The sequence below is a fragment of the Dunckerocampus dactyliophorus genome, chromosome 9, assembly GCF_027744805.1.
Source record: "Dunckerocampus dactyliophorus isolate RoL2022-P2 chromosome 9, RoL_Ddac_1.1, whole genome shotgun sequence".
In the NCBI taxonomy this organism is placed as follows: Eukaryota; Metazoa; Chordata; class Actinopteri; order Syngnathiformes; family Syngnathidae; genus Dunckerocampus; species Dunckerocampus dactyliophorus.
The window spans coordinates 17,143,307-17,156,705 of NC_072827.1; the positions used below are offsets into that span (position 1 = coordinate 17,143,307).

Sequence of the window (13,399 nt, forward strand, 5' to 3'; positions counted from 1 at the left end):
CTGTGGTTTCCTCCCACATTCCAAAAACATGCATGTTAGGTTAATTGGCTACTCTAAATTGTCCATATGTATGAATGTGAGTGTGAATGGTTGTTTGTCTATATGTGCCCTGTGATTGGCTGGCGACCAGTCCAGGGTGTACCCCACCTCTTGTCCGAAGTCAGCTGGGATAGGCTCTAGCATACCTCCGTGACCCGAATGGGGAGAAGAGGTATAGAAAATGGATGGATGGATGGAAGCTACTACAGCCAGATGTCCAAATACTTATTGCCTATAATGCATTTCAAACATCTTTCTCACCAGGTATACTGTGGACTGACCAGTCAGGGCCAGTTGATAGCTGTGAAACAGGTGACTTTGGACACCTCTGACCCAGAGGCTGCAGAGAGCGAGTATAGTCGTTTGCAGGGGGAAGTAGAACTTCTGAAAACCCTGAGGCACACCAATATTGTAGGCTTCCTCGGGACCTCCCTATATCAGCACATGGTTTCCATCTTCATGGAGTACATCCCAGGAGGATCCATCGCTAGCATCCTTCATAGGTTAGAACAAAATAAATTGTCCCTTCAAGCTTTTTTAACCAAGAGCAACTTTTTTTTTGAAAGAACTCACCGTCTTTTCTGTGCTCAGATTTGGTCCACTGCCAGAGCGTGTTTTGGCACTATACACCCATCAGATCCTGGAAGGGGTGGCCTATCTTCACTTCAACAGGGTCATTCACCGTGACTTGAAGGGGAACAATGTCATGCTGATGCCCACTGGTGTCATCAAGCTTATAGATTTTGGCTGTGCACGTCGCCTCAGCTGCATAACCCACACCACTAACAGCAGTGGGGACCTGCTCAAGTCTGTCCATGGCACACCTTACTGGATGGCACCAGAGGTAGATTTGATGGGATGCTAAGTTATTTGGCGCCACCTTTTGGTTTGCATGTGTAAATTTGTAGACCCCAAATGTAAAAGGGCTTTATTAAGTTGGTACGGTCATTTTTTTCACGTGAAAAAGACCATTAAAAAGTCAATTATTCAGGTCAATTTATAGTACTCCAATGGTTTAACATAATAGTGACAAATTCCTTTCCACGCCCCAGGTTATCACTGAGACAGGATATGGCAGGAAGTCCGATGTCTGGAGTGTGGGTTGCACTGTTTTTGAGATGGCCACAGGAAAACCCCCTCTAGCACACATGGACAAAATCGCCGCCTTGTTCTATATTGGGGCCAAACAAGGATTGATGCCTTCTTTACCTGAGGGATTCTCAGAGAGCGCCAAAGACTTTGTGAACATCTGCTTGACAAGGTGAGGGTGATTCTGCTGTGTACCAGCTCAATAGGTATTTGGAATTTAACATGCAAATTCCTTTTCATGGCATGTCTTTAAATGTCCTAATGGGATTTTATTTCCTCTCAAGTGACCAGAGATTACGCCCCTCTGCGGACCAACTGCTCCAGCATTCATTTATCCCAAAACACAGGAACGGTGTTACGTCTTGGAGCACACAGCAAAAGAACTTCTGTGGTCACTCAGATGGACTTTGTGGTTTTATCTGATTCTTTGTTTTTGGAGTAATGCATTAATGCTCCTATCTACCATATGCAAATATACCGGTTATATACACATAGAAATGTTTAACACTGCAGTTAGTGCCAAATTTAAAAAATGTAAAAATCAAAAAATGTAAACCAACTCTTCAGTTATGTGATAAAAAAAAACATACATTCTCAGCAGTGGCGCTAATAAACTTGATACTAAATTCCAATTTAAGGGCATTCTATGACGTTTTTCCACATTGCTTGAGTCTAAAAAGAAAAACTACCACATTTTCCCTTTCATCATGTTTAAAAGTACAGTAATCAGCAAACTTAGCCTTGGCCATGGTAAGAGTTAGGGTTGAAGTTTAATGTACAGAGCTGTTGTGAAGACAATAGTTGTAGATATATCAAGAGGATGACAACAACCTATCAATTTCTGTCCAAAATATCTGCACTTCTCAAAATGAAAAAATAAAAACAGAAGGGCATTTTACATAAATTACTTTCTTTTGAATAGTACTATTGGGTATGTAAACATGGCTGACAAGTAAAAGGCTTCAGTGCCTTACTAATGTACAACACTTCAAAGGATATTCAGACTTACATGGCACACTACAATTGTCAATTTTGTGTGTTAATATTAAGTTTGAACCATACTTGTATGCTTTTTTGGTGCAACTCATACCACATGGGTAGTACGACAAAAAGCAGCACCCGCTGTAGGAGGGCTGTTTCAGTACATGCCTCTGGAACACTGCATTCCACCAATAGTGCCCAATCTGTTTAACAAAAAAGAGCATTTTAAACTTTTTACAACTACTCCGTCATAATTACAAGCAGACCCAAACCTGAGTATTTGATATAATTATCTTACCATACAAAAACGTATGTACATTTGTCTCCACTTCCTGTGAATAGTATGTTCCAACTTCTCATCCCTTTGATGAAGACTTACAAACTCAGTACTGAAGTGTAAAAATAAATCAAGAAAAGCCACTAAGAAGATGAAACTCAAAAGGCATCCACCAAGATTACCATATGGAATGCCAACAAACTGAAGCTTAACTCCTTTCCAGCTGGTCATGACCATACTTCATACAAAGTGTAATTAAAAATAAAAAACAAAATGAGTGCAGTGCATATTGCATTACTTATTGAGAGAATGTGATATACTGTATTAGCTTTTCAAAATGGAGATTTGAAATTCTGGGAGAAACTCCACCTCCATGTAAATACACACCCCATCTACACAAAACTTTGTGACTTCTTTGCTGTTTGAGGAAGGAGAGCCCAAAAGCAATTTGACACCAAGAAAAAGATGGGACTGAGGATCACAGCCCAGAGGTCTGTATGGAAGCATTAAGTTCATTTTTTTCATCAAAGGCCCAAACATTCTTCATTTTTTGCAGATAAAACGTCTACATTTAGGATTTATCATCGCCTACTTCTCCGAGGGCACTTAACAATGAAGTGGGCATAGTAGTTTCAACTGTGGGAAATTTTCTGCCCTTTCCATTTGAAGACCAAGGCTGTAGAATGGTCCACTCAGTGTCTCTGGTCTCCCACTTCATGGGGTGATTCATTAGGAGGAAGGTACTGTTGTGAGGTCCGCAGCCCACCTGAGTGTAACAGGAGGGGGTTGGAGAAATGAGAATGCAGAAGAGGGAGAGTAGCAACAGGAATAGCTACACTGCAGTATTTCCCCTCGCTTGAACACCTACAAACATGTGTGCAGCTGACTATTAGGTGATTGTTTGTCGGCACATTTGATAACAGCTACCTTTCATTTCGTAAATCAATAGAAGCCACCTTTCATTACGTAAATCAATAAAACCAAAATAATTACAAAGTCAAACACAAGGTTCATTCATTCCCTCGAGAGTCCACATTTGCGCACATTAATAAAACTTTGTGAAATAATGAATGCATTCGCTCCTCCGTCTGGGATACAGAGAGTATAGAATTTAAGCACGTGACCGTGTACAGACATAGATAAATAAGCTGAGGCCATTTAGTTTAATAAAAGAACAAAACAAGGTAAAGATAGGTTCTATATAAAAAGGTACCATGACTTCTGTTGTGATCTGGCACTATCTTGACCTGGTATGGAGGGCAGGTGTGCTCTATGATGAGCAGGGCGTTGCGCCTAATATAGGGGGAGGGGAAAGGGGATAGCGGTAGGGGAAACACTGCACTGCAGTATAGGAGAGGAGCAAGAAGGTGAAAATGAGGGTAAAGTACCTGCAGCACTAGTGCCACCCTTGGAGATTTTGCTCAGTTTGGAACTAGAAGTAGAGGACCAGGCGGAATGGTGTTGATTGTGATTAGCCTCAAGGTATGCCCTCTTTCGTGACGAGGAAGAAGTCAAAGATGTGGATCCGCTATGAGGAAGCGCTATTCCTTCTATGGTAATCAGTCCTGGAGCACCACGAAGTACGCCTCCTCCACTATTGGGGCCCTCTGAGCCTCCTTGCCCATTTCCGCTGTGAGAGTGCAGGTTAGGGTGACTGTACTTGTGATGGCGATGAACGTTGTGATCCACACTTCTATGCTGTTTCTCCTTGTTCACCAGCGGGCTGGAATGCTTACTCTTGTTGGTAGCCATTCCTTCATCAGATGAACTGTGACGCTCTGATGAGGAAACCTTAATCTTCATCTTAAATTCCTCTTTGTTTCTGTCCATCTTTGAGCTTCCTCCAGAGCCAGGAATTGCCAAATGGAGATTGAGTGAGCTTTTGTCCCATTTGTCACTGTGATGACATCTGTCCATTGTGACAGGAATTCTATTCTTCATTGGTGAGGCAGTTCTGCTGCTACTGCTACCTAAACCCTGTGCACTCTGGGAAATCTGGTCTGTGTGTGAATTTTTATGATGGACATGGCTCAAAGACGGTGCATAGTTTGAAGACGACAACAGTACATTCCCCCGTGTGTTGTTCTCAATGAGTACGGCATGCTGTTCTTGTCTGACTTTCTGGCCAGTAACAGCAACCTCTACAGTGTGTTTTTCTCTGTGTTTGTCCAACGACAGTTTGGGGGTTAAAGAGAGTTGTGTTGGTGTAGGTTGAGCTGACTGAGGATAAGAGTATGAAGTAGGTGACTGATGCTTGCCAGTTCCACTCACATTGGCTCCTTTTAGGTCATGTTTGACAATGTTAAGATCTACAGTTTTATCAGTCTTGGATGCTGAGGAATTATGATGCAGAGAATGCTGCAAGGACAGTCCCTGCTCTTGATGAGAGGTGTTGAGGGGTTCCTGCTTTATACAGTCAGATGTGTAACCTGCTTGACTCTGGTTGCTCTGGGGCCATTCACTGTGGCTCGGCGGGTTGAAGGTGCCAGTCATGGAGTCCAGTGACAATGGTGCCCCACCAGACTGAGCAGACATAGACATAGTGAAGGTGGCACCTGCTTTAGAAAAACTTGAGGGGGGTATTCCAGCAAGTGAGTTGTCACACAGGGAATGGTCCTGGAGCATGGAAGGGCCAGCTAAGGAGGTATCAGACAGCTGGATGCTCTCAGATTTGGGCTTTTTAGCAGCCTGGATTGCCTACAATGGAAAAAACAAATAATTACTGGAAGTAAGTCGTAAATTTTTGCATATTTGTATCGTCACCTTATTGTTTAAATATCACAATATTGTATCACTGATTATGTTGCAATTCCCATTTTCCACCTTGGCTGCACTTTGGAATTTTGTCCATAAACAGAACTGTAACTACTATTATATTAAACATGTGCAACCTTACCACAGTGCACCATGAATGACTTACAAGCAATGGTAATCTAGCTGCTGCTCTAACTATCCTTGAATGACTAACAAGAGCCATACTACCATAGATTTTCTCAGGGAGGCTGACAAACGTGATATCCCTAGAGATGGAACACACCCTCCTGTATTAATTTTCAAGTGCATTGCTCTAGGGGGCTCAAACTCACAAACCATATTTTGTGGCCCCTTACTTTCATTCTGGGTGTCAATATTGTGGCAATCCTGAATCCCACAAGAGATGGTCAGAGGCTCTTTATTGAGCAAGCAATGGCCAACACTGAACTCCCAATGAGTTTGCCACTGATATGAACAAGGGGGTCACTAGACAGAACACAAAAATGACAGCACAATATGTAACGGGTAAGTAAACACACACAGGGCAACTACTACTACTGTGAATAACAAACAACTACGTTAACGCTAAACATGTAACTTCAGCAACTTTTTTTTAAGTGCCGCAAGGCATGCTGAGAAGCCAGAAGTAGTCCCATTTATATAGCGCCAAATCACAACAGCAGTTATCTCATGGCACTTTACACATGAAGATCACAGTCATAAATGAAAACAGAGAACCAACTGAAACCCAACATAAGCAAGCACTTGGTGATGGAGGCAAGGAAAAACTCCCTATGGGGAAGAAACCTTGGAAAATCCAGGCTCCGTGGAGCAGCCGTCTGTCTCTTTCGGCATCTTTTTTGTAAACAGTTGCTTAAAATACATGTTTAGAGCTAACATTCAGTAGTTGTTCATTATACTCCACTAGTAGTAGTAGTTGTCCTGTGTACACTGTCAAAATTATTATGCAAATTACATTTTTCTGATTTTGCTAGTCTATATAAATTATAGTCATAATTTTAAGTCATCAACCTTTAGAGTACAATTTGAATGTTATTGAACAAACTTCCCAATGATAACAGTATTTTTTTTTTTTTTAATAAAAACTTAAAATGCACTATTCCACATTATTATGCACAACAGAGTTTCAAAGCATTCACTGGTTGTTAAAGAACCGAAAATGGTCATTTGTTGAATTTGCAGCATAAGAATGATCTCACATTCTCTGCGATCTGATCAGAGACCCCTGCTTTACTCAGTACTAAAAAAGAAATGTTTTGCTTCCTACAAACATTGTTTCTTCGCTTTCCTGAGTAACAAAACATACTAGAAGATGAAAAAGAATACCGAATAAGATTTGACGTCTGTCATTACACCCACACAAGTCACAAGTGATTTGTCTTACTCTCCAGTTGCGAATTCTCTTTAACCGGCTGGGCGTCTTCTCCAGAATCTGTAGAAAGTCATGGGTCAACTCTATAAAAAAAAATTTGCATTACTGTGGTAGATCTCTACTCACGCCTTGAAATTCCTTTTTCATGATATAAATCGTAAAGTGCCTTGTCTTACCATCAAGTAGCTCATGAGTAACAGAGCTGTCTACGTACTCCCACCAGTGTTTTCCATCAGTAGACACTGGTATCTCCCAGTTGGACCACTTGCACGCCAGGTGGATACACACACAGGCTATCACTGTGGGCTTGTACTGGAGGCAAAATGTTGTGAGGTGGAGACTGTGGTGTGTGAAGGTATGCCATAATTGAAGTGTGTGACAAATTTAGTTTATGTATATATTTGTATTGTGTGTCATTTAGATGATTGAGGCATTCCAGGCATGGTCAGGATTGGTCCCACATGTAAACAAAGAGATGAGGACAGAAGGCGCAAATTGTGTTAATTCATGGAAACAAAAAAGCTTTGTTTTCAGCTGTGATTTAATTCTGGAAAACTAACTGCAAAACAAATTTTAACATCAAATCTCAACCAGTAAAGAAATGATTAATTCATTAATTAACTTGATTAATGAACTGGATTATTAACTGACCAGACCCAACTGGCACCTTTAACCGTATTGCTCCACTGCTGCAATAGTTATATACAATACATAAAATGTATACCCACAGTTGTGGAATTGAATTTCTGACACAAAGGTAAAAATGGCCATAATTTGGCAAAATTGTTATATCCCATGCAAAGAGCATAGTACAGTAATATCTCAAGCAGAAATATCTAATAGTATATCTCAAGCAAAACATTAACAAATGGCTAACGCCATTGTGATGGCAAATGTGCTTAAAGGGATGGTTCGGACATGATGCGGTATGACATCTCCATCAGCAGTGTAGTACATCAACAGAGTGTTACCCCCCCACTTAGTCCCCTAAGTCCAGTGCTGGACGCATTTCGGTAATGATGAACGTAGTTCCAGTTAGTCGCTGTGGTTACACAAGTAAGGAGTTTGGCTTGTCAAAACAATATGCATACAATATGCGTACTATTTATACAGTCAGAGTAATACATTTGCATGACAAAAATGCCTCCTATAAAAAAATAAAAAAAATCAGACCTCACAAATCGCTCAGAGTTATATTTGTCTCCTGCCGTATCCATGAACACTGTCGCCTGTCCATTCTTGTGTGAAGACGTTCAAATCTTCTTCCGCAGTGCCACCATCTTGTTTACGTGTGTGTTCCACAGCGAAAGAAGATGCGAGCGTGGCAGCCATCTTCTGATTTTTTCGAGGAGGCATTTTTGTCACGCAAATGTGTTACTCTTCTGAACACATATTGTTTTGAGAAGCCAAACTCTTTACTTGTGTAACTCCAGCAACTAACTGGAACTACGTTCTTAATCAACAAAATCCGAACAGAACTGGACTTAAAGGACCAAGTGGGGGTAAGTCACTGTTGATGTACTGCTGATGGGGATGTCCTAAAACTTCATGTCAAAAAATCTGAACTATCCCTTTAACTGTATAATTGAAAAACTCAAGACTCTCGTACAGCAACATGCATCTTGGAAGAAAATATATAGCATTTGGCTGCGCATTAAAAAGCGCAACAATGATTCTGACCTGTAAAATCAGGATAGCCTTAAAAGGAAAACTGCACCTTTTTTAAATTTTGCCCATCATCCACAATCCTTATGTGAGACAAACACATGTGTTTCTCTTTTCTGTGTGTTCCAAACATAAAACCAGATAATTATTAACAATTATTGACATTGTTATGCCAAACTACGTGAATGGAGCACTGACACTTAGAACACACTGGCTAGCTACTAGCCGGCTAGCGTCACCAGACTCGCCTGCAGTACATCAGACCACTACAAAAAAGGCTACATATGTGCACTGACGCCACTGCTGCTGTGTTTTTATTTCTGAGCTGGGAAAAGTTAACGCTAGTTGTAGGCCTTCGTTTCTATATTGCTATGTGATATCAATGCGACGAGGACGGAAGTTCCTGTAATGCTTAAAAATGGCCAAAATATGCAATACTGTAAGTATTACATGTTAGCATGAATGTGCCTGTTACTACATTGTCACAGCATGTACTTGTATATAAAACCATAAAACCTTGTTCGAGGTTTTTGCAGGTGTTTTAATAACGGTCTTTGTAGGCGGCATAGGTGGGTCCCATTACATGCAGTGATGAGCTGTCTCTTTTTATATCTTTACAACGTACAGAAAAGAGAAAGACGTGTGTTCTTGTCTCAAATAAGGAGTGTGGATGATCGTCAAAATTCCAAAAAAAGTGCAGTTTTCCTTTAAAGAATCTTAGCTCAGAGTAAAATGTGGAGAAAGATTACTCAGTCAGCACTGAATTATTGCAAATGAAGTGAAGTTGATTAATTTGAAGAGATTACAATTTTCTTCCACCAAAGACAACTGTAAACAAACCCTTTAAGGACCCACTTTCAGATATATCAAGTGTCATGCTTTCATAAAAATTAACCTAATTACCCATGAAATGTTCATATACACCAAGAGATGCTCGAAACATGCCTAAAGAATACAGCATATAACCATTCTTAGCATGCAGGTCCTTAATGGGTATTGCCTCTAAGAAAGGTTTTTACATTTGAATGCAACAACTTTTATCAAAGTTTTTGCATAACAGTCAGAAAACCATGTGCATCTACAAACAATCATACAACAATGTATGCATAGCAAAAAAATATGAAAGATAATTAAGAAAAATATTTTGCTGTACTTACCGAAAGGACCTCTATGAGAAATGTTTACATCTGTGAAATCTTTAGCGGCTATTCAGGCTACCAAAGTGTCTTTTAGAATTCTGCACTTTTTCGCAACCGAAAATATGTGGGTTTCAAGCGCACCACTACACTTCGCATCTTGCATTCAACCCATCGGTGCCAACACATGGTCCCTTGTACAATACACCGCACTGCGACTGGGGCCGGTAACGCCACAAGCCACCCTTGTCCCGCTCCCTTTAATCAAAGGAGGGGAACTGAGTAGGCAAGCGTCCCAACAACCACCAGTGCAAGAGGGACCCGTTGGACACTGAAAGGGTACCCTGCATTACAGGAAGCAATGGTGTGCAGTCAAAGTGCAACAAAGGAGGGGCAGGATAACAACCTGTTGGTAGCCATGAAATAGGATGTCTGTGCCAGATCCTTGCTTGCTGTGAGAGAAAGGAACACAAAAGATAGGAAAGGACAAATTATTATAATTATCAAAAGCCTTATTTATAATTAGTTCATTGGTACATTTAGGAATGGAAACCAATAGGAAACAAACACTTGCAAAATCTTCTAATTGCCCACAACAACAGAATATCTATTTGTGAGCTATTTGTATTCAGTTTGTATTCCTATTCAGTACTTTCCTAATAAACTCCCCCCATTTTGTTGTTAATAGAACACCTAGTTTACAACCTTCTAAATGCGGTTAACATTATCAGAGCCCTCTAGACATGAAGTAAATCCTCAGACATAAATAAGACATGTTAGCATTGGGAGAGTTGCATTATACGCCTTTACTTCCTGCGGTGGCTACTGTCTCATTATGACATCTAGTGACCAGCGTAGAATACAATATAACAAATATATGAATGTCTTCTGAATGCCTTACGTGTCCCAAAAAATTTCACATTTCGCAGGCCCATAATTTTGGCAATTGTTGTTGAAATAACCTCACAGAAAGTAGAGAAACAGGTCAAGATTTTATATGTAATGTTTTCTTTTTGTTACGTTTTCAGGTTGAGCCATGCCGTTCACTCCCAAAGAGAAGTCATTTTGCATCTTGGAATATGCTGGCACACAGTCATCCAAGACTGCGCAGCCGTGTCACAGGCAGTGCACATAATAAGCACTTATGAAATCTGTCCCATAATAAACTTATGATGTTCAACGCCTGAACTGTTCCATTTCATTGAGCTGGACTTAGTAGTTTAATTGCTTTTAAAATGATGTAAATCTTTTGAGACACCCTGTATTTTATTTCATTTTGAAATGTTTATGTTTATATGTTTATGACCGAAATAGGCAAAATTTGCTTAAATATGCATATTTTTGGAGTAATAAAAGGTTGTGGTCAAACAAGAAACAGCACTGATTTAATTAGTATATTTTGAAAATCAGTGAAGCCGCAAAATTCAAAACAAAGTGGCGAGGGATGACTGTAAGCTCTTTCATGTCAGAATTGCCAAAAGTGTCTTCTCTAGATTTGTCACGAGTGGCTTTTTTTTTTTTTTTTTTTTTAAACAAGGTATCTGGAGGGTTCTGATTATTCTGCAAGTTGGTCCTAGTGCATGTTTTTATTCTATGGCAGACCAGGTGCCTAAAGTGTTTATGTGCGAGGGTGAGCGAGTAGCTGCAGATCTATTTGTGGCGGACCATCAGAAAACTAAAATTTAAAAATAAAGATCAACTATAATTGCAGGGGAAACTCTCATTCTTCCTAACATATCATACTTTGAGGTTTTCAATTGTTGCTTTCACCCAACGTTTACAATTCAGTGATCGTCTTGGTCAAGTAAGTACTTTGCAGGGCTCAAGTGACCAACAACCACAAATCAAACTCAAACGCTAATAAAAAGAGAAAGGTAATATTGTACGGTCATACAAACATAAGTCATCGGGGTTTCACCACCCTCCCCACCTATTTATTAGGTGCAGGGTAGAGTACAGGGCACAAAGACAAAGAAAGAAGCCTCTACCTCGCACTAGCTGGGAACATTTCACCACATCAGTGTGTGGGTGATCAATAGTAATTTCAAAGCCTGGAACAAAATACATGACAGGTGAGTTCAACAGAGACAGTTGGGAAGTGACATGTCATTTTTTTCCCCATTTTTTTTTTTTAGAACGTGACAACACTGGAAAGACTGAGATATAAGATGTTTCTAATAATTTCAGTAATATGAATAAAAATAGTAAAATCACAGCTGTTAATAGTTTTCTCTGTGAACTAACAATTCAATGTCACACTACTGAAAGAAGTAACAGTCTGAATACTGTGACTAGATTTCACAAATTATGGGAATATTATAGTCAAATCAAGCCATTCTTAATGGAAAAGGAGAATGACATGTCACCTTGTTAACAATTTATACAGTCAAAGGGTAAAGTAGAGCATAAAACAACACAGGCAGTGACTATCAAACTCAGTCATCAATCTTAAAAAACCCTCAAGTATGATAAGCCAGTAATGGTTATGATATACATAGTGCTCTCTCATAGCATCATCCACTCTGGACACCACTACTTACCAAGGGTCTGCAGCACTATGGATTCAAGTATCACCAGCTCTTGAGCTTGCTGGAGGTATGCCTGAAGTTTGATAGACAGTCATTACATAACAATTGTAATGAGTCTATTAGGTCACCTAACAACTGCGTTTAAATGACCAAAACTGAAACCAGAGAGGCCATTAATTCTTTCAGTGGAAGAATTTGTAGCTGTTTGGACCACACCAACAGCAGGCCAGAGTATGAAAAATTATCCCACCATAAAGGGGACGGCACAGGTTATACATTTGGAAACCATGGCCAACGAATGAACTGGAAAGACAAGATTCGTGTGAAAAAAAAAAAAACACGATACTTCACATAGAGACCCCAAACTTACATTACTCTTAGTGTCAAGAGGAGATTCTTGAGAGTTGAGGCAGGCGTGTGCTACTTTAATCACGTATTCGAGTTTTCGTGGCTGCTCTTCCACCTTGGCAGCCAAAAACAGCGTGGTAGGAGATATTGTCTGTAACAAACAAACACACTGAAAATGTACACCTAATATATTATGTGTATTAAAGGATAAGGAGGTACTTACATTCCTGTGAAACTTGGTGAAAGAGTGGTGCATATAAAATCTATGCATGTAAACAATTGCTGTATTTATGGTTAATTGAGAGCTGGAATGTGGGTCAAGGAAATATTAGCATTGTTAAGTCAATAAAACATCTAATCGTTTTCAGCCCAAGACTCCCGATGAAAACAAGTGAGGACCGCACAATGATAGGAAAATTACGCTTCTGAATTGACTAACAATCGGGACGATGAAATGTCAAATCAGGCTGACTTTCTTCATATAAATCACGTCACTGTCAAAATTACAAGGTTATATATTTGGAGAACGGGTGGTTGAAATAGCTGCAAACGATGATTCACGGGCCTAATCGTCAAGAAGCTACGGCCTAGCTAGTTAGCATGCTACATTCATTGACGCGTGGCTAAGCAAAACGTTTTTGATAGTTTAGCTGCAAATTAAAAAACAGCATTAAAGTATGACACTATACGTAAAGCAATGACGTTTAAATTGTATTTATTCCGTTGTTCAGTCCAAGTTAGGCTAGCGTTAGCATTATGTCCGACTCTTGTTACCTCCCTTCATGTCTCGTCTTGTTAAATAAGGATACACATTTAGCCTCTGACCCATGTCTTGGATCAGATTTGCCGCTTGTTGCCGGTAAGAAAGCTCCCGGTCGGGTTCTACGCCATATCGGCGAGACGGTGTATTTTCCAGCTGCTCCCGGGTGAAAAACCATCTCGAAGTAGATCCCCGGCTCGTCGCCATTGCTCTGCGATGGTCATGGGGAAAGCGGATGTGACGTCATCAAAATCTCGGCCATGCCAACCCCTTCGCCTATTGTTTTAAATAAAAATGTATATTATTGTATTATATTACATGCAGAATTATACTGTATTTATATTATGTTAATTATTTTGTGATTTTTGTTGTCGTGTTTTAGTTGTCCAGTTGCCCTGGCCAGCACCAGGCCTGATTAAGCGATTAAAA

General features: G+C 40.1%; 3 protein-coding genes across 12 annotated transcripts in view; 1 reads left to right on the top strand and 2 right to left on the bottom strand.

Annotated features, from left to right (window-relative positions):
- The window catches only part of map3k19 (mitogen-activated protein kinase kinase kinase 19), a 36,214-nt gene extending 33,473 nt beyond the window's left edge, over window positions 1-2,741 (top strand). For 7 of the 9 annotated variants that reach the window (XM_054788080.1, XM_054788081.1, XM_054788076.1 and 4 more), the window contains 4 exons: window positions 304-542; window positions 631-883; window positions 1,092-1,300; window positions 1,413-2,739. In XM_054788080.1, the coding sequence (XP_054644055.1) occupies window positions 304-542; window positions 631-883; window positions 1,092-1,300; window positions 1,413-1,551 (840 nt within the window). In that variant the 3' untranslated portion in view covers window positions 1,552-2,739. Of the gene's footprint in view, window positions 1-303; window positions 543-630; window positions 884-1,091; window positions 1,301-1,412 lie in introns of all 9 variants that reach the window. The other 2 variants (XM_054788082.1, XM_054788083.1) reach the window with 2 other exon arrangements.
- On the bottom strand, window positions 1,875-6,909 carry LOC129188077 (cyclin-T2-like). The gene is made up of 4 exons (XM_054788085.1): window positions 6,710-6,909; window positions 6,546-6,616; window positions 3,775-5,083; window positions 1,875-3,152 (listed from the first exon to the last, which is right to left on the bottom strand). The coding sequence occupies exons 3-4, from the start codon at window positions 5,009-5,011 to the stop codon at window positions 3,079-3,081; spliced, it is 1,311 nt and encodes a 436-aa protein (XP_054644060.1). The 5' UTR covers window positions 5,012-5,083; window positions 6,546-6,616; window positions 6,710-6,909; the 3' UTR covers window positions 1,875-3,078.
- Window positions 6,725-13,284, bottom strand: LOC129188079 (cyclin-T2-like). Of its 2 annotated transcripts, XM_054788088.1 has the most exons (7): window positions 13,020-13,284; window positions 12,434-12,515; window positions 12,233-12,361; window positions 11,875-11,935; window positions 11,323-11,385; window positions 9,356-9,786; window positions 6,725-6,873 (listed from the first exon to the last, which is right to left on the bottom strand). In XM_054788088.1, exons 1-6 carry the CDS (start codon window positions 13,175-13,177, stop codon window positions 9,707-9,709), a joined length of 573 nt encoding a protein of 190 aa, XP_054644063.1. In that variant the 5' UTR covers window positions 13,178-13,284; the 3' UTR covers window positions 6,725-6,873; window positions 9,356-9,706. The 2 variants fall into 2 exon arrangements, with proteins under 2 accessions (XP_054644063.1, XP_054644064.1); XM_054788089.1 differs by lacking the exons at window positions 11,323-11,385; window positions 11,875-11,935.
- Window positions 13,285-13,399: the final 115 nt, after the last annotated feature.

Coding starts and splice junctions, on each gene's coding strand:
- LOC129188079 (XM_054788088.1), bottom strand. CDS start 13,177: ATGGCGACGAGCCGGGGATCTACTTCGAGATGGTTTTTCACCCGGGAG. Junction 12,516..13,019: donor ATGGGTCAGAGGCTAAATGT/GTATCCTTATTT, acceptor CCCACATTCCAG/CTCTCAATTAACCATAAATA. Junction 11,386..11,874: donor CATAGTGCTGCAGACCCTTG/GTAAGTAGTGGT, acceptor ATTTTGTTCCAG/GCTTTGAAATTACTATTGAT.
- LOC129188077 (XM_054788085.1), bottom strand. CDS start 5,011: ATGCTCCAGGACCATTCCCTGTGTGACAACTCACTTGCTGGAATACCC. Junction 3,153..3,774: donor GGGTGGCACTAGTGCTGCAG/GTACTTTACCCT, acceptor TGTTACACTCAG/GTGGGCTGCGGACCTCACAA.